At 43.8% G+C, this 19,598-nt stretch overlaps 1 protein-coding gene across 1 annotated transcript; it reads right to left on the bottom strand.

Moving 5' to 3' along the window:
• Positions 1-7,222: 7,222 nt before the first annotated feature.
• On the bottom strand, positions 7,223-18,680 carry LOC132388298 (zinc finger protein 850-like). Its single transcript, XM_059960638.1, has 2 exons — positions 18,629-18,680; positions 7,223-10,216 (listed from the first exon to the last, which is right to left on the bottom strand). The coding sequence occupies exon 2, from the start codon at positions 9,809-9,811 to the stop codon at positions 7,769-7,771; it is 2,043 nt and encodes a 680-aa protein (XP_059816621.1). The 5' UTR covers positions 9,812-10,216; positions 18,629-18,680; the 3' UTR covers positions 7,223-7,768.
• Between the last annotated feature and the right edge of the window lie 918 nt (positions 18,681-19,598).

Below are 19,598 nucleotides of genomic sequence, written 5' to 3'. Positions count from 1 at the left end.
TTAAGAGGGCAAATGACATGGTTGTCTTTATTAGTTGAAGCAGTGAGTTCAAAAGTCGGGAAGTTGTGTTTTGCAGCTGTTTCGAGCCTGCGGTCGTACTGTGACTGTTTCTTTAAGAGCGCCGGCGTGAGGAGGCGGGGCTATGACGTCAGTCACAGGCTGACAGCGCTGACTGTGGACTGAACCATCAGAGAGAGAGAGAGAGAGAGAGCGATCTGCAGACAGGCAGTCGGCCAGGAGAGAGGGAGAGAGGGGGAGAGGGGGGAGAGGGGGAGAGGGGGAGAGAGAGAGAGAAAGACTGGAAAAGCTGATCGCTTCAGTTAGTCGCAGCTGAGGATTGGAACTCTCCTATGCCCGCAAGAGTGGGTTGATCATCGGTACAGAGAACCGCAACGAACGTGTGTGGCTGTCACTTCGTATAATCCATAGGAGTGGGTTTTGGAATATCTTGTGTTAACCCTTGCCTGGGCATGTTCTTGTGGTAACCCCTGGAAGACGGCATTCCTGTGATAGGTCACTTTCGCTGATGACTCGTATCTGGACAGATTCAGCGGATAAGAACTTCGACGGCGGTTGGTTGAAGTAACGGCCGTTTCTCTACGTTTCACCCTGGATTACAAATATCTCTCTCCCATCATTTATTCCGTGGATTACACTGAACTTTCCTACTTTACCATCTCAAGACTCTAAGCTTTGTTCCCTCAGTCTCGATAGTCTGGGAGATATATTTACACACATATACACATAACACTGTTAACTTCCCTTCATTTCGTTAAGTTACTATATTATAAGTCGATACTACTAAAGATAATGGTTTTAACATCAAAACCAGACTCCAGTGTGAACTCCAGTGCTGCTGGTTCGTTTCTAAAACGCCACAGTTTGGAACACATTTTTATAAAACTAGTTAGACCACATCTGGAGTGTTTCATACAGTTGTGGTCGCCCACATTCTCGGAAGGATGTCGGGGCTTTGGAGAGGGCGCAGAAGAGGTTTACCAGGACACTGCCTGGATTAGAGGGCATGAGCTATAACGAGAGGCTGGACAAACTTGTGTTGTTTTCTCCAGAGCGGCGCAGGCTGGGGTGAGACTGGATGGATGTTAATAAGATTACGAGAGGAATAGATAGAGTGGACAGTCGATATATTTTCCCTGGGGGTTGAAATGTCTAATACATTTAAGGTGAGTGGAGATGTGAGCGGCGTTTGTGTCTTTCCACAGAGTAGTGGGTAAACGGACATCTGTCTGGGGGTGAGAGACCAAAGCGGCCATGTGATCCCGTTTCCTGTTCACGTTTCTCTGCAGATCTGCAGCATCTGCGGGTCACTGCTCTACCTATACGTGTAGCTTCATCTTTCCCCGTTCAGACAAGGCGGTGAGATCCGGATCTGTCACGTCCTCTCGTTGTGGTGGACAATATGGTTTTTTTTCGGCAATATTTTCAGCATGTTTCATTCCACTGTTTTTACCTGCTGAAGTGCTGCCGATGTTTCTGGGTGTCTGACCCACTTATGTGAGAATTTAGCTTTTTATAATTATCTGAGCTTCTCATAAATGTGTGCAGTTCAGTTAAGCTTCACTCCACTACTTCCAAAGCAACAACCCAGTCAGTCAAACAGTCGGCACAGTTAAAATAGTTTATTACATCTTTTTTTTCATTTTGTACTATTTATATAATTTAACAATGTGATATTTATATTCTTATATTAAATCACAATTGTTAAAAACTATGGTTAAAAATTAGGTTCTACTTCTGAACGTATTTCATGACATATGCCGGTGCTATTAAACCTGATTCTGATATTAATATGGGAGACCCACCACCAGTCACCTGATCTCACTTACAGCAGATCGTAATGAGAGATTAAAGCCTTTTCTATTTACTTGCGTTCCTCAGAAAGAGAACTGTTCAGTTTCCTTCTGTGGTTCCAGAGCAGAAGCTCAGTCTGTCTAATATTTGCACACAATTAAAATGGGGAATTTGTTTATTATCATCATGTACTGAACGACAGTTCAAATCTTCCCTGACGTACCATCCACACAGATCGATACATTACAACGGTACATCGAGCTGATATACGATAAAACAATAACTGTAACAAAGCATTATGGCTGCAGAGAAAGTGCAGTGCAGATAGACATATGGTGCAGGGTCACGTCGAGTTACATTGTGAGGTCGAGTCCATTTTATCATTCATTTGGCTTATAACTGCAGACAGGAAGCCATCCTTCAGCTTGGTGTTACACAATTTAAGGCTTTTGTATCTCTTCCCCGATGGGGGAGCGGGTTTGCAGCGAGAATGTCCAGGTTATGAGGTTCTTTGAGTGCATGGCCTGCTTTTCCAAGGGAGGGGAAGTGTGGGGAGAGTCCATGGAGGGGAGGCTTGTTTCCCTGATGTTCTCTGCTCTCCAAAGTTCTCTGCAGTTCCTTGCAGTCATGGGCAGAGAAGTAGCCAGACGAAGGCGTGAAGTATCGACATGGAGCTCAGAGACCTCGGCCTTCACCCTGCCTTGTGTAGCTGGATCCTGGACTTCCTGTCAGATCGCCGGCAGGTGGTAAGAGTGGGCTCCATCTCCTCTGTCTCTCTGACCCTCAGCACACATAACCCACAGGGTTGTCTCTTTGGCCCTCTCCTTTACTCTCTGTGCACCCATGACTTGTGTTGCCACCCACAGCTCCAACCTGCTAATGAAATTGGCTGACAGCACTACATTGATTGGCCTAACCTCAAATAATAACTTTCAATCGATCAAATGCCTCCCGACAAGGTTCAGTCCAAACATACTTTTCACGCTTCTTCAGGAGATTGGTCAGAGGAAGAGCAATAGCAGCAAAGTTCTTACAGAACTTACGATAATATCCATCCATTCCCAGAAACCTTCTAAGAGCCTTCTTAGCAGTCAGAATAGGAACTTGAGAAATTGTCTGGACTTTTGCCCGAACAGGAGCCAACTTGCTTTGACCAACAACATAGCCAAGACAGGTCACAGTGGCATGGCCAAATTCACTCTTAGCTAACTGTAAGGTTGTCCTGGGAAAGCCTGTCAAACGGCTTCTCGACTGCAGAGATATGCTTTTCCCAAGTGTCACTCCCTGTGGCTAAGTCATCAATATAGGTATCTGTATGTTCTAACCCTCGAATTAGAGAATCAATCATTCTCTGGAATGATCCTGGACCATTTTTCCTTCCAAAAGAGAAAACATTGTATTCACACAACCCAGAAGGTGTCACAAATGCAGAAATTTCTCTACCTCTGTCCGTCAATGAAACACACCAATACTCTTTCAACAGATCAATCTTTGTAAGAAATTTAGCTTTTCCAACCTTAATGATGCAATCATCCTCCCTAGGGATAGGAGAGGAATCTGTTTGTTACTGAATTTACCTTCCCATAATCAGTGCAATATCTAACACCACCATCAGGTTAAGGCACAATAATGCAGGGTGAGCTCCAATCTGATGCTGAAGGACTCATAATACCATTTTCAGCATATATTCAATTCCCTGCTCAGCCAATTTAACATTTTTCAACGTTCATACAATATGGGTGTTGTTTAATCGGTTTGGCTTGACCAATATCTACATCATGTACTGCGACCGTGGTTTGCTTGGGAACATCGGGAAATAAATCTTTAAACATCAGGCTTACTTCCTTCAGCTGTTGTTGTTGCCTTGGCTGCAGATGAGCCGACTTGTTAACAATGTTTTCTGGAACAACTGAGTTCATTAGCCTATCTGGGACCATGTTTGGCTTGTGAAAAGTCTCAGACAAGTCAATTGTTTCATTCTCAGGGTTGCCAGATTCATATGATTTGACAACAACACTCACAGATGGAGCCTGCTTGTCAAAATAAGCCTTTATCATATTTATGTGCACCACCTGTGTTAGTTTACGTTGGTCAGGTGTTTTAATAGCATTATTCAGATCATTAATTTGAGAGACTATTTCATGCGGTCTATTGAACTTAGCCTGAAGTGGATTCATCAATATTGGAGATAAAGCAAGCACTTTATCCCCAACCTGGTATTTTCTTTCCAAAGCCAACTTATCAAACCAACACTTCATTTTGTTTTGAGAAATCTTTAAGTTTTGTCTCACTGGACTACAGACTTGTAGTTTATTCTTGAACTTCTACACAATGTCTAACAAGTTAAGATGTACATCCCCATCAATCCACTGTTCCTTTAACAAGGACAAAGGACCCCTCACTATAAATTTTAAAAAGGGTTCACCGAATGCAGGTATAGGGCAGAGTGAGGCCACTAGCGTGACCTGATTCGGTTTACCCACAACTTGACAAGTGTGACAGATTCTGCAAAAGGTCACAACATCTTTCCTCAAATTAGGCCAGTAGAATTATTTCATAACTGTTTACAGTTTTATTCACTCCAAAATGTCGACCTGATGGCATACTGCAGGCCAAAGTTAAAATTTCAGCCATATAACTTTAGGAACTACAACTTGGTGAACAATTGCCCATTCCTCACTCGCTGGTATAGCAGGTGGCCTCCACTTCCTCATTGACACTCCATCCTTGAGATAATACCCTGCTGGCACTTTCTTAATCTCATCATCTGAGAAAGTTGTTTCTTTTAAAGCTTCAATCTCAGGGTCTCGGTTCTGTTCTGCTATAAACTCCTTCCTACACAGGGATACATCTTTCTCATCAGACTTACGACCTGAATCCTGTTGAAACAATGAAGGCAGAAATTCCCTGACATCATAACCTGAATCCCGATTTTGGCTATCATGGGTATCAGAATCATGCTGCACAGAACCGTCTGCATCGGCAGACTTCTTAGCCATACTTCGAGTTCCTGCGCAGGAAGGATAAATGTTAAAATCCATCTGTGGGTCGTCAGCGGTTGTCTTAGTTGTCAATAGCACTGCAGGAACAATTTTAGGTCATTCCCTAACAGCAAACCAACATCTTCCAATGGTAAAATGGAGCATAATCCGATTTTAACAGGTCCCAAAACCAACCCTGACAGTAAAGTTACCTTGTACAACGGCACAGAAACCATGCCACCCCCAGTGCCTTCAATAAGATTTACCTCACCAGTGTTAAGTCTCATCACCAAACTTTAGAACGCTGGCTAATATAAGTGACTGAGAATCGCCAGTAACTTGAAGAATTTTCACTGGTTCTTGGGTTCACCCTTCCTTTACTAATACAAACCCATTTGACATAAAATGATCAAAAGCCTTCTTAATTCGGTCAGAACTCTCAGTCCATAACTGAGCCTCAACAGAATGTTCAGAACCTTGTGGGTTGATAGGTGCTTCAACAGACTGATCACAGGTATTCGGGACTGACACCTTTTCCTTTTTCTTCTTCAGGACAGAACAATTAGCCATCATATGACCAGCTTTCTTACAATAGTAACAAGCAAGACCAGAATATTTCTCTTTCAACTGCTTCCCTTCATCCTTACACTTGTCACTAGTTCCAGCTATAATTTCGCGTTTACCCTGGTGACCCCTGCTACTCTTTTGGAAGCTCTTATTCTGGGTAAACTTAACCTTATGAGTTAAAGCAAACTCATCTGCTAATCTAGCAGACTCCTGCAAAGTGGCAGCATCCTTTTCATCTAAATATGTTTTTATGTCATCAGGGACACACTTTTTGAATTCTTCAATTAAAACTAACTCTTTCAAGCTATTAAAATCATCATATATTTATCATCATCATATATATCATCATATATGTGCACCAGCGATCAAAACACACAGACTTCTCATAAGCAAATTACATATGTCCGGTTCACAGATTTCCACAAATTTCTAAACTTTTGCCTGTATGATTCTGGGACCAACTCGTAAGCTTTGAGCACAGCCTGTTTCACTATGTCACAATCAGCTGCTTCATCAACTGTCAAAGCAGAATAGGCTTGCTGAGCCTCCCCCTTTGTAAGAGAACCAACCCTCTTTTGGCCACTTTAAATTCTAAGCAACCTTCTCAAAATGCTGTAAGTATTTATCAACCTCTTTCTGATCAAATGGAGGTACCAATTTAATTTCCTGACTGGCCTCAAACTCATCACCAGAGTCTAACGCTAGACCCCTTTGCTGCAACCACTGTATCTTTTCCAGCTCGAATAGCCTCTGTCTTTCTGCTTCCTCTCTGTTTTTCTGCCTCCTCTCTGATTTTCTGCCTCTCTTGCCTCAAATTGCCTCTGCCTTTCCGCAGCCTCCATCTTTAATTTTTCTAACTTGTCCTGGAGCTCAAGCTCACTAGGTTTACTTCCAGGAAACACGTCCAACTCCTCCACTTTAAACACACCCTCAGATACATAATGTTCAGCTATTACCCTCTGCATCTGTTCCCTCCTCATTGTCAATTTCAACATAGCAAGTTTTAACCTTCTAGCAAGACTCAACAACTCAATCCATCTGGCATCCTCTAATGCCTCAGAGGTTCCTGCTTCCAAACAATAATCAGCATCCGCTGCTGATTTTCTACACACAAATATATCAAAAGGGACTTCCCCAATGAAATCGATAATTAATGACTACGCCCCCATAGCTGTTCATATCCCAGATGCAGGCCCCAATTTTGTTATGAATCGTAAAGCTTTAGAAACGAATCAGCACCAATAGACTACACCTGGAACAACACACACAAAATACTGGTGGAACACAGCAGGCCAGGCAGCATCTATAAGGAGAAGCATAGTCGACGTTTCAGGCCGAGACCCTTCATCAGGACTGCCTGAGACTGCCTGACAAAGGGTCTCGGCCTGAAACGTTGACAGTGCTTCTCCTTATAGATGCTCCCTGGCCTGCTGTGCTCCACCAGCATTTTGTGTGTGTTTGACTTCCAAGCATCTGCAGATTTCCTCGTGGAGACTACACCAGGAGTCTGTTTTTGATCTTAAAACTATCTTTATTAGAATCGACTTATAATATAGTAACTTAAGCAAGATAAACAAAAGTTAACAGTGTTATGTGTATATATGTGTGTAAATATAAATCCAAAACTATTGAGCTTGGGGAGAACAAGGCTTGGAGTCTTGAGATGGTAAAGTATGAAAGTTCAGTTCAACCACAGAATAGGTGATGAGAGAGATATATGTAATCCAGGGTAAATGTCGAGAGAAGGCAATTATGTCGAATTCCACAGGTTCCATGGTGGTAAAACAAGAGAACAGTCACTGTAGATATTATCTGTCATCCTTCCAAATCCACATACTAATTATCACCCAAAGTGTCACAAGGCGTATCGTCTTCAAGTGAATTACCACACCACACCCAGGCAAGGGTTAACACATCGGTGGTCTTCACATGATACCCCAAATCAGATCCACTCCTATGGATCAAACAAGGTGACAACCACACATTCGGTGTACGATGAATCGATAATTAACCCATACTTGCGGGCATAGGAAAATTCCAAACAGTGACCCTTGGCACCTATTTCCCTTGTATCGATCTTTCCATTTTTCCTCCTTCATCTCCGTCTGACTCTGAGTGTCTGTGTCCTCAGTTAAAACTGAACAAGCTGTGAGTGATGTAAACAAGCTGCAAGTCAGACTGATTCACCTTCTTAATCTCTCTCTCTTAAAATGACAGTCCACAGCAAACAAAACCTAGGGATTCATAACAACTGACTGGTGTGCCTGTAGTTGGAATGACTGAGTGAATCCTATCCCACATTCTCAGCAGGTAAATGGCTCCTCTCCAGTGTGAACTCGCTGATGTCTCTGTAGTGTGGAAGAGTGAGTGAATCTCTTCCCACATTCTGAGCAGTTGAATGGCCTCTCTCAAGTGTGAGCTCGCTGATGTTCCAGCAATCTGGATGAGTTATTGAATCTCTTCCCACAGACTAAGCAGATGAACGGCTTCTCCCCAGTGTGAACTCGCTGATGTTCCAGTAATCTGGATGACTCAGTGAATCTCTTCCCACAGACTAAGCAGATGAACGGCTTCTCCCCAGTGTGAACTGACTGGTGTCTCTGCAGGGAGCGTGAGTGACTGAACCTCTTCCCACATTCTGAGCAGGGGAATGGCTTCTCCCCAGTGTGAACTCGCTGATGACTCTGCAGGTCGGATGAGCGAGTGAATCTCTTCCCACATTCTGAGCAGGGGAACGGCATCTCCCCAGTGTGAACTCGCTGGTGTTTCAGAAGGTTGGATGACAGAGTGAACCGTTTCCCACATTCTGAGCAGGGGAATGGCTTCTCTCCAGTGTGAACTCGCTGATGAGTCTGCAGGTCGGATGAGCGAGTGAATCTCTTCCCACATTCTGAGCAGGGGAACGGCATCTCCCCAGTGTGAACTCGCTGGTGTTCCAGAAGGTGGGATGACAGAGTGAACCGTTTCCCACATTCTGTGCAATTGAACGGCTTTTCACCGGTGTGAACACTCTCATGTCTCAGTAGGTAGGATGACTGAGTGAATCCCTTCCCACATTCTGAGCAGGTGAACGGCTTCTCCCCAGTGTGAGCTCGCTGGTGTCTTTGTAGGGCGGATGAATGAGTGAATCTCTTCCCACATTCTGAGCAGATGAATGGCCTCTCTCCAGTGTGAACTCGCTGATGACTCCGTAGGTTGGATGACTGAGTGAATCCCTTCCCACATTCTGAACAGGTGAACGGCTTCACCCCAGTGTGAATTCGCTGATGACTCTGTAGGTGGGATGACACAGTGAATCTCTTCCCACAGACTGAGCAGGTGAATGGCTTCTCCCCAGTGTGAACACGCTGGTGACTCCGTAGGTGGGATGACTGGGTGAATCCCTTCCCACAGACTGAGCAGTTGAATGGCTTCTCCCCCGTGTGAACTCGCTGATGTCTCTGTAGGCGGGATATCAGAGTGAATCCTTTTCCACAGTCTGAGCAGGTGAATGGCCTCTCCCCAGTGTGAACTGGCAGATGACTCTGTAGTTGGGATGACTGAGTGAATCTCTTCCCGCATTCTGAACAGGTGAACGGTTTCTGCCCAGTGTGAACTCGCTGATGTCTCAGTAGGCTGGATAACTCACTGAATCCTTTCCCACATTCTGAGCAGGTGAACGGCTTCTCCCCAGTGTGAACTCGCTGATGTCTCAGTAGGCTGGATAACTCACTGAATCCTTTCCCACATTCTGAGCATGTGAATGGCTTCTCCCCAGTGTGAACTCGCTGATGTCTCAGTTGGCTGGATAAAGCACTGAATCCTTTCCCACATTCTGAGCAGGTGAATGGCTTCTCCCCAGTGTGAACTCGCTGATGACTCTGTAGGCTGGATGACCGAGTGAATCCCTTCGCACAGACTGAGCAGGTGAATGGCTTCTCCCCAGAGTGAACTCGCTGATGTACCAGTAGGTTGGATAACTCACTGAATCCTTTCCCACATTCTGAGCAGGTGAATGGCTTCTCCCCAGTGTGAACTCGCTGATGACTCTGTAGGTTGGATGACTGAGTGAATCCCTTCGCACAGACTGAGCATGTGAATGGCTTCTCCCCAGAGTGAACTCGCTGATGTACCAGTAGGTTGGATAACTCACTGAATCCTTTCCCACATTCTGAGCAGGTGAATGGCTTCTCCCCAGTGTGAACTCGCTGATGTACCAGTAGGTTGGATGACCGAGTGAATCTCTTCCCACAGACTGAGCAGGTGAAGCGCCTCTCTCCAGTGTGAACTCGCTGGGGACTCCGTAGGTTGGATGACTGAGTGAATCTCTTCTCACATTCTGAACAGGTGAACGGCCTCTCCCCAGTGTGAACTCGCTGGGGACTCCGTAGGTTGGATGACTGAGTGAATCCCTTCCCACAGACTGAACAGGTGAATGGCTTCTCCCTAGTGTGAACTCGCTGGTGAGCCATAAGGTCAAATGACTGAGTGAATCCTTTCCCAGAAATTCAGCAGATCACCAGCCTCTACCAGGTGTGGTGTGAACTGACTGGTGTGTCCACAGGTCCAACTGAATCCTTTCTCACACACAGAACAGATGAATGGCCTTGCCCAGTGTGAACTTGCTGATGTACCTTCAATTGTGATAACTGAGTGAATCTATTCCCACTGTCTGAGCAGGTGAACAGCCTTTCTCCTGTGTAAGATGACTGGCTTGCTATTTGGTCAAATGATCAATTGAATCCCTCTCCACAGTCTGAGCAGGAAGGATAGTCGATTGAATCCCTCGCTCCACTTCTTAAATATCCAGACAGAGACAGCAAAACTGGCGTTTTCTGTTTGAGATCCCCGGCGACAAATTCCTTCTCGTTTTTAACCTGTGAAAACATTTACAAAATCCATCAATGGGTTTAGGACAACATTTCAGATGAGATTACTTGAGTTGCCATGGTTTGACTTGGTATCACACGGTTACAGTGAGGTTCAACCCAAGTTGGACAGAGAAATCATCTTCTGACTGGGCAGAGTGCTGGTATCTGGAATGACAATCAATTCCCTGAAGCTCTTCCTGTCTCTATAAGAATGGGGCATTTCTGCCGTCTCCAATCTGTGACCTGGCTCAGTTTGACTCTCTCCATTGGTATTATTCCCTGTTCCTGCTGAGCTACATGGGTGCCTGGCCCCACAGTAACTGAAACAGTCTCACGCAAATTGTCTTTGTGGATGTGCATCTGGGAATTCTTTTATGTATTATTAACTTAAAGTGCTACAGCTTTAACACCATATAAAAAAATTCCTGCTGAGATGACTGGTTGGTCCGCACAGCTGGTAAAAGGGGTTAGAGTGAATTTTTGTAATATTTCAAGTTCTTGTAGAAAAGTACAACACAGAAACAGGTCCTTTGGGCCATCTAGTCTTGTGCTGAACTATTTAAATTGCCCCTCCCACACTCCTACAATCCAGGTACCTACACGAACTTCCTAAATGTTGAAATCGAGCTCGCGTGCACCACTTGTGCTGGCTGCTCATTCCAAACCTAGATGACCATCTGTGTGCAGAAGCTTCCCCTCATGTTCCCCTTAACATTTCACCTTTCACCCTTAACCCCTGGCCACTGGTTGAAGTCCTACCCAATCTCAGTGGAGACAGCCAGCTTGCATTTACACTATCTATGCCCCTCTACCACAATCAAATCTCACCTCAATCTTCTACATTCCAAAGAATAAAGTCCTGACCTGTTCAATCTTTCCTTATAACCCAAGTCCTCCAAACTTGACAACAGCCTTGTGAATTTTCTCTGAAATCTTTGAATCTCTTTTAAATCTTTCCTGTCAGTAGGTGACCAAAACATCACACAATACTCCAAATTAGGCCTCTTTTACAAGTCAACATAATATCCATCTATTGTCAGGATTTGGTTCACGAAAGCCAATGGGCTAAAATCTTTCTTTCCGTCACTATCTAACTGTGATACCACTTTCAGTGAATTAAGGACTTGTATTCCCAGGTCCCTTTCTTCTACAACACTCCTCCGTGCCCGACCAGTCACTGTGAAAGACCTCCCTTGGTAGGTCAAACCAAAGTGCAACAGCTCACACTGGTCTGAATTAAATTCCATTTTCCATTTCTCAAACCATTTTCCCAGGGGGTCCAGATTGCACTGCAAGCCATGATAGTCTTCCTCGCTGTCCACTACACCACCAGTCTTGGTGGTCATAAATCTGCTAATCCAGTTAACCACACTATCATCCAGATTACTGATATAGATGACAAACCACAACAGATCTAGCACTGATCCCTGTGGCAACCACTAGTCACAGGCCTCCAGTCAGAGAGGCAACCATCTGCTACCACACTCTGGCTTCTGCCAAAGACAGTGTCTCATCCAATTTACTGTCTCATCTAGAATGCTGAGTGACTGAACCTTCTTGACCAACCTCCCATATGAGACTTTGTCAAGTGCCTTGCTAACATCCATGTAGACAACATCCACTGCCTTGTCTTCATCCACTATCCTGATAACTTCCTCGAGAGACTCTATAAGATTGGTTAGACATGACCTATCCTGCGCAAAGCCATGTTGCCTATTCTTAATCATTCCACATCTATCCAAATACTTATATTTCCGGTTCCTGGTCATACGTTCCAGTAACTTTCCCAATATTCACTACTAGTCACCACTCCGTGGGTTTGGAGATTTCCCTTGAATTTCATAGAATGATAGAAATCTATAGCACATTACAGACCCTTTGGCCCACAGTGCTGTGCCGACTATGTAACTTACTCTAGAAGCTGCCTGGAGTTTCCCTAGCGCATAGTCCTCTATTTTTCTGAGCTCCATGTAACTATCTAAGAGAGTGTTAAAAGTCCCTGTTGTATCTGCCTCGACAACCGCTGCTGGCATTGCATTCGACACATCCAACACTCTCTGTGTAAAAAAACTACCCCTGACATCCCCTCGGCATATATTTCCAAGCACCTTAAAACTATGCCCCATCCTGTTAGCCATGTTAACACTGGGAAAAAATCCTCTGGCTATCCACACACTCAATGCCCCTCATCATCTTATACACCTAAAAAAGGCTCCAAACATAAACAAGGAAATTATACATTGCTCTGAGGATTTGTTAGAAGTAAACAAAATTATGAGGGTATAGATAGGGTAAATGCAAGCAGCTTTTTCCACTGAGGTTGGGTGGGATGACAACCAGAGGTCATGGGTAAGTGGGGGAGGTGAAAATTTAATGGGAACATTTGGAAAAGTTCTTTGCTGAAATGGTCGTGAGAGTGTAGAATGAGATGTCAGCACTAGTGGTGAATATGAGCTCGATTTCACCATTAAGAGAAGTTTGACAGGTACCTGGATGGTAGGGGTACGGAGGGTGATGATCCCAGTGCAGGTAGTTGCATTAGAGAGATTAAATGTTTTTGGCATTGACTAGATGGGCCAAATAGCCTGTTTCTGTACTGAACTTCTCCATGTTTCTGTGACAGAGAAGCTGGCCAAACTTGTTTGGAAGGGAAAAGGTAGGAGTGACAATGGAGCAGCAATGGCTGGAGTTTCTGGGAGCAATTCGAGAGCTGAGTGATCGATACATCCCAAAGACGTGGAAGCATTGGAAAGGCAGCAGGGCACAACCGTGGGTTAAATGAGAATCCAAAACCAACATAAAATCAGAGGAGAGGGCAAACAAAAGAGCAAAGGACCATTAGGAAGCTTTTAGAATCCAACAGAAGACAACTAAAGGAAAGTCAGATGAGTTCGGGAGTGGAATTATGAAATGGCTGTCATTAATGAGTTTTGGTTGCACCCAACAGTCCGCGGCATTTAGAGGAACGAGATATCCAGGGCCTCAATATCTCTTGAAAACCAAGATTCCCTGCACTAGTTACCATTCAACTTTTATTTTGTCAGACACATACAAACTCTACACCCTTAAAATTTCACTTCTGAAGATCTCCCACTTACCAAGTTCTCCTTTGCTAAAAAACATCCTGTCCCAATCCACACTTGTCAAATCCTTGTAAATATCATAAAAATTGGCCTTTCTCCAATTTAGAATCTCAAGAGAGGTCCAGGCCTCTGCTTTTCTGTATTTACTTGGAATCTCATGATCAGTAGATACAAAGTGTTCCCATACACTAATTTCTGTCACTCGCCCTAGATCACTTCCCAATAGCTTATTGCACACTTCTACATCGGGAATTTTACGTACTGATTAAGGTAGATTTAATAAGCTCTACCCCATCTAGTCCTTTTACAGCCTAGGATTCCAGTCAATAAACGGAAAGTTAAAATCACTCACTTTATCAACCTTTGTTTCTTGGCATAGTCTGCAATCTCTCTACAGATTTGTTCCTTGAAATCCCTCAGACTGTTGGGCGCAAGCAAGTCCAAGTAATGGCTACAATATCGTAATTTCATGTCCTGAGGTCTGAATGACATCTGTTTGGTGTCAAAAAAAGAACCTTGCCCTCAATGTCACTGAAACGAAGGAGCTGGCTGCAGACTACAGGAGAAATGGAGACAGGCTGACCCAGGATCTGGGGTTGAGAGGGTGAACAGCTTTAAGTTCCCTGGCACACACAACACCGAGGATCTCACCTGGTCTGTACATACTGGCTGTGTGGTGAAAAAGGCACAACAGCACCACTTTCACCGCAGGCAGTTCAGGAAGTGTGGGACGGGGCCCCAAATACTAACAACTTTCTACAGGGGCACAATTGAGAGCATCCTGACTGGCTGCATCACTGCCTGCTATGGGTGCTGTACTTCACTCAGTTGCAGGATTCTGCAGAGAGTGGTGCGGACAGCCCAGCGCATATGTAGATGTGAGCTTCTCACTATTTAGGGCATTGACAAAAACAGGTGTGTAAAAAGGGCCACTGTGTAAAAAGGATCATTGGGGACCAGAGTCACCCCAACCACAAACTGTTCCAGCTGCTACCATCTGGGAAACGGTACCACAGCCTGAAAGCCCGGATCAACAGGCCCAGGGACAGCTTCTTCCACCAGGCCCTCTGATTGATTAATTCATGCTGATACAATTGTACTTTTATTTATCTTGACTGTCCTGTTGTACATACTATTTATTATAAACTATTATAAATTTCACATTGCAACTTTAGACAGAGACGTAACATAAAGATTTCTACAACTCGTGTATGAAGAATGTAAGGAATAAAGTCAATTCGATTCAATTCACCCTCTCCACTATCTGCTCTGTCATTCTGGCTCCAATCCTCCCTGCAACTTTAGTTTAACCACCCACCCCACAGGGGAGCACTAGCAAGCCTTGCCACTAAGATATTCGTCCCTTTCTACTTCTGTTCCACTAACTAACAAATCCCCTATCACCCCTTTGACTTTCCTCTGCCAGGTAATTCCCCCCAACAGTTTCTAAAGTGTCCACCTGTTGTTGTGGGGGATGGCAACAAGAGTACTCGGCGATGGCTATTTAACCTCATTCTCCTTCCTGACTCTCACCCAGTTTCCTGTGTCCTGCACCTTGGGTGTAACTCACCTCTCTGCTCGTCATACCTATCACACCCTCCGATGCTTGGATGATGCGGAATTCATCCATTTCCAGCTCCAACTCCTTAAAGTGCAGCTGGATATACCCCTTCTACGTGAGGGCGTCAGGGACACTGGAGGTCTCCCCGCCTTCCCACCAATATCCCCTCTAATTTGTAATGACCAGTGTGTGCAAAAACCTTGTACTGTACAATTTTTACCAAGTGACAACAACATGTGCAAACTGAATTTTATATAGAGAGGTATTCATTTCAACAGCGAGCAAGTCACTGTCAGTAAGAACTTTAATCTCCTCTGGTTGAGTCTTGATTGAGTTCATCTGCACTCTCACACAACCTATGTAACAGGTTAATGAAGGATTTACTCGCCACAGCTTCTGCAAACCACCTATTTGTGATTTTCTTGCTAAATGATGCTTTCAATTTCAGATTTCCAAATATCACTCCACTTCTTCCCACTTGAAAATTCTCCAGCAACAATACAGACGGTATTGTACATAAGTATTTCCCCTGAAGTCTCACCCAGGTGACTGACAGTGGTGAACTCAGTGCCAAGGAATACTGCCTTTAAGGACAGTAGTCCGTCTCCCTGGAGTCTGGCACATTTCTGATGTGAAAGCTACTTGTTGCCCAGGGCAAAGGTGTTTGATATCATTACGTAGCCAGACAGAATTGGTGGAAGCGTGTTCTCACTGGTAGAAAAATGCAGACCGAGAGGAGGTAGAACAAGCAACAGACACAAAATGCTGGAGGAACTCAGCAGGCCAGGCATTATCTATGGAAAAGAGTACTAATGCTGAATTCCTCCAGCAATTTGTGTGTGTAGCTTGGATTTCCAGCACCTGCAGATTTCCTCTTTGTGATTGGAGGTAGATCAAAGATGATTTTCTCAACTGGTGATGTAAAAGATTTTAGAGCCATAGAATAGAACACGACAGCACAGTACAGGCCCTTCAGCCCTCCATGTTGTGCCAACCCATATAAACCTTAAAAAAAAGAACTAAACCCACACTACCCCATAACCCTCCATTTTTCTTTCATCCATGTGCCTGTCCAAGAGGCTGTTAAATACCCCTAATGTTTTAGCCTCCACCATCACCCCTGGCAAGTCATTCCAGTCACTCACAACCCTCTGTGTAAAAAAAAAACTTACCCCTGATGTCTCCCGTAAACTTCCCTCCCTTAATTTTATACATATGCCCTCTGGTGTTTGCTGTTGGTGCCCTGGGAAACGGGTACTGACTATCCACCCTGTCTATGCCTCTCGTAATCTTTTAGCCCTCTATCAAGTTCTAGACCTTTCATATTATTTCACATTTCATAAAGATTGAAACAGAATAGGCTGAAACACACTGTTCAAAAGTGCTGGCGTTCAATCCACTTGGTGCATTGACTCATTACATTTTTTGGGTTTATGTTTGTCAGAAACACATCCAACAGATTTCCCATCAGAAGTGCAGGAAAATTCTGGACCTGATTTCAAATGAACCACTGAGCACTCTGAAAAAAAGGTGCGGCAGAGGCCGATTTCTCCCCTGTGCTTTTATTTTCAGTGTGAACTATGTAACATTGATGGTGATTAATGATCATTACTTTCAGGCGACAGCCCTCCAAACATGTGACGAACCACAGTAAAACTTAGTGAACCTGCCAAGGTTGGGTCTTGGGTGTCCGACCAGCAGATTTTTTGTATTATTAGATGTTCTCATATTAATACATCATACCTCACTTCCAAATCACTGTTTTTAGACATCACATTACAGAATGATGTGTTCCACATAACCTCCAAGTTTAAAAGAAGCTCAGAAAATAAGGTCAAAGTAAGTTTCAAAGGCATCTGGGAAACAGAAACGTGCAAGTTTAAAGGGAGCAGAGATACCTGACTGACCTGCTTGAGGTGTTGAGCTACCTAAAATGCATTCTTGAACGTATAGTGTAGATTTAAAGCATTAATTGGACTTAAATTATTTCATTAAATTAACATTATCTTGGATCTCTTAATCCTAATTCACAAGTTTAACGTAGGATTAACCCTTCTGCATTTGGATAACTACAATCTTTGTTCTTTTCTTTTGAAAAATGCAGTCACATGATAACACTATTCAAACTTCAGACCAAAAGTCTTTTTTTTCCCCACTTCTATTTTTTCCCAGGAAAAAAATACTATAAACTTTTTGCTATTTAAAATTGGTAACATTTGTCAATTCATGCTGTTGTTTAAAATTAAATTGCTTAACTCCCTGAAGCAAACTTGTAAGTTCACGAGCTAATAAAGAATTGAACAAAGAGGATTGTATATTTTACACACAAAGCAGCATAATGTCAATGCTCCTACATCATAAATTGGGAGACGAATGTACACATCCCAACCTTATTAGGTATTTGTACTCAATTTTTCCCACAGATGGTGAACTGCTAATCTTGGCTGGTTCATCAGGCATAGCATGGAGTAGATTTGGGGAGGTGGGGTGGTTTGTGTATTTGCGGCAGTGCTGGGAGGAAAAATCAGCTTGAATGATGAATGTCTTTAATGTCCCTTCCTATAAAATACTCTACAAATGTTTCACACTTATTTGACCTTGAGCTTTTTTTTTCAAACATTAATACACTTTAGTCAGGATTACTTAGAATTTCAACATCTCTTTTCCAGCGAAAGTAATAAGTGGGAAGGGGTATAATTTAAAGATCCTATATATTCAGTTTAATCTACCCCATTCTAATGAGATGTTTATTCAGTTATTCATGCTATTGACAAGGCTCTGAATAAAGCAAATGAGGACCAATAGGTGTGGTCCATTCTTACAACCAGTTCGATGGCATAATTTTAAAGTCACTTCTCCACGTCTTCACATTTAGGAGCAGAATCACAAGAAGAGGTGGCAAATGACCAGGGAAAGCTTCACACAGAATCACAGAACAATTTTATAAAATTATTGTTGGCATGAAAGGAGATCATCAACCAGAACTATCCTCTCAATTCCAATCCTTTTCTCTTGCTCTGCATCACTCAAAAATTCCCTCTCATTTCCTTTCCAATTTTATTTGAAAGTACCATCTTAGTCTTTGACAGTACTGTCCTGTGGATATCCAATAACTGTGCTCTGGAAGTCCAATCCACAGTAGAATCTTTGCTAATCTACAATGCTAGCACTGCACCTCACCATACTTTATGTCCAGTAATTTAACCAAGATTCCGATTTTCTAATCACAGAAAAGACTAAGTATTGATTTAAAACAAAGGCTAAGGTTTAAACTTTCATCTTATGCTGATGATCATCTAATGTTATACTGCTTTTCCATATATCAGATAGATAGATAGATAGATAGATAGATAAGGAATGACAGATAAGGTTGTGGTCTAAGGAAGCAGGAGTAAATTTTAGAAAATCCAGCACATCTATTTTTCAGCATAGTCCACTCCTACATTTACACACTTAGTCCAGCGGTCGTGTAACATACGAATCTTAGACCTCCAGAGAGTGTCCACAGATGGGTGATGTAAAAGATTTTGTTCCCTTTCTCCGAGTTCCTAATCCTTGCATTTAGATAGCTGGAGCTCAGCTCTGTCTGAGAGATCCATCGGTTCCCATTCCCTCATCAGCCGGGAGCTCCCCGGGGTCCGTGTACGGATCGTGGGGCTGAGAGAGAGGGAAGAGGGCAGGACTGTCCCGGGGTTGCTGGTCACGGTGTCCGAAATTCAGAGGAATTATCCCGAAGTCGGTGTTTAAGATAAAAACACGGAGAATCGCTCTTACCTGCAACCGACATTTTCAAGGCCTCGTGTGCTGCGCGCATGCGTGATACTCGTGGACGTCGTCAGCCTGACGCCTGCGCAGTTCATCAGTGCTTCAGTGCCTGATAAGAATTATTCGCGCATGGCCTTAAGGGTAATAACGGTGCCATTAAACAGTTCTTGAAGCACCGGTTCAATGTCCATATCTCATTTTTTTTCGGGTATATAGAAAAAATCTGAAGCTTTTTTAACGCAGGAAGCGGCTCACATAAACAATGTATTCAATATCCACGTGTATCTAATGCCAATGTAAAATGCAGGTATAAAACACAGGAGATTCTGCAGTGGCTGGACATACAGAGACGCACACACACAAAATGCTGGGGGAGCTCTGCAGTTCAGGTAGTAACTAAGCAGCGGAGTCCACAGTCTAGGCATGCTGAAGAGGCTCGGTCTAAAAGTTGTTTATTTATTCCTCTCCACAATTGCTGCCTAATCTTTTGATTTCCACCAGTATTTTGCAGAAACTAACAATCTTTTTTTTCGGTCAACCAGTTTCCAATTTTTTTCTGATTTTCCTTTTGTAGCCATATCCTGTTGGTCTGTTTCTTCGCTCTCCTCCTCCTCGTAAACTCCAGACCCATTCTCTCTCTGGAGCCGCAAAGCCTGACTCAGGCTGGCAACTCTTTGGTTTCTGACTCTGCACCATCGAAGTTTCACTCGCCAGTCTGCTGTCAGACTTTAGAGGTGCATTGTGTTACGAGACCGCAGGTTCGTTTACTGTGAGTGTCGCTTTAAGTGCCTGAGTGAGGCGGGTCTGTGACGTCACACAGGCGCTGCAGCAGAGACAGAGAGACAGAGGTGGGAGGAGAGGGAGGGGAGAGAGAGAGATAGAGGGAGAGGAAGAGAGGAAGAGTGAGAGAGACTTCAGCTTGTCACTGCTATGCCCAAAAGATTGGGTTGATCATCGGCACGCAGTGCACAACGGATGT

This window comes from Hypanus sabinus, unplaced genomic scaffold (assembly GCF_030144855.1).
Source record: "Hypanus sabinus isolate sHypSab1 unplaced genomic scaffold, sHypSab1.hap1 scaffold_294, whole genome shotgun sequence".
Taxonomy (NCBI): Eukaryota; Metazoa; Chordata; class Chondrichthyes; order Myliobatiformes; family Dasyatidae; genus Hypanus; species Hypanus sabinus.
Note: the sequence above shows the minus strand (reverse complement) of the source record. Positions and strands in the feature narration are given on the sequence as shown.

Excerpts from the sequence above, each read along its gene's own strand:
- LOC132388298 (XM_059960638.1), bottom strand. The coding sequence starts at position 9,811 with ATGGCTCACCAGCGAGTTCACACTAGGGAGAAGCCATTCACCTGTTCA.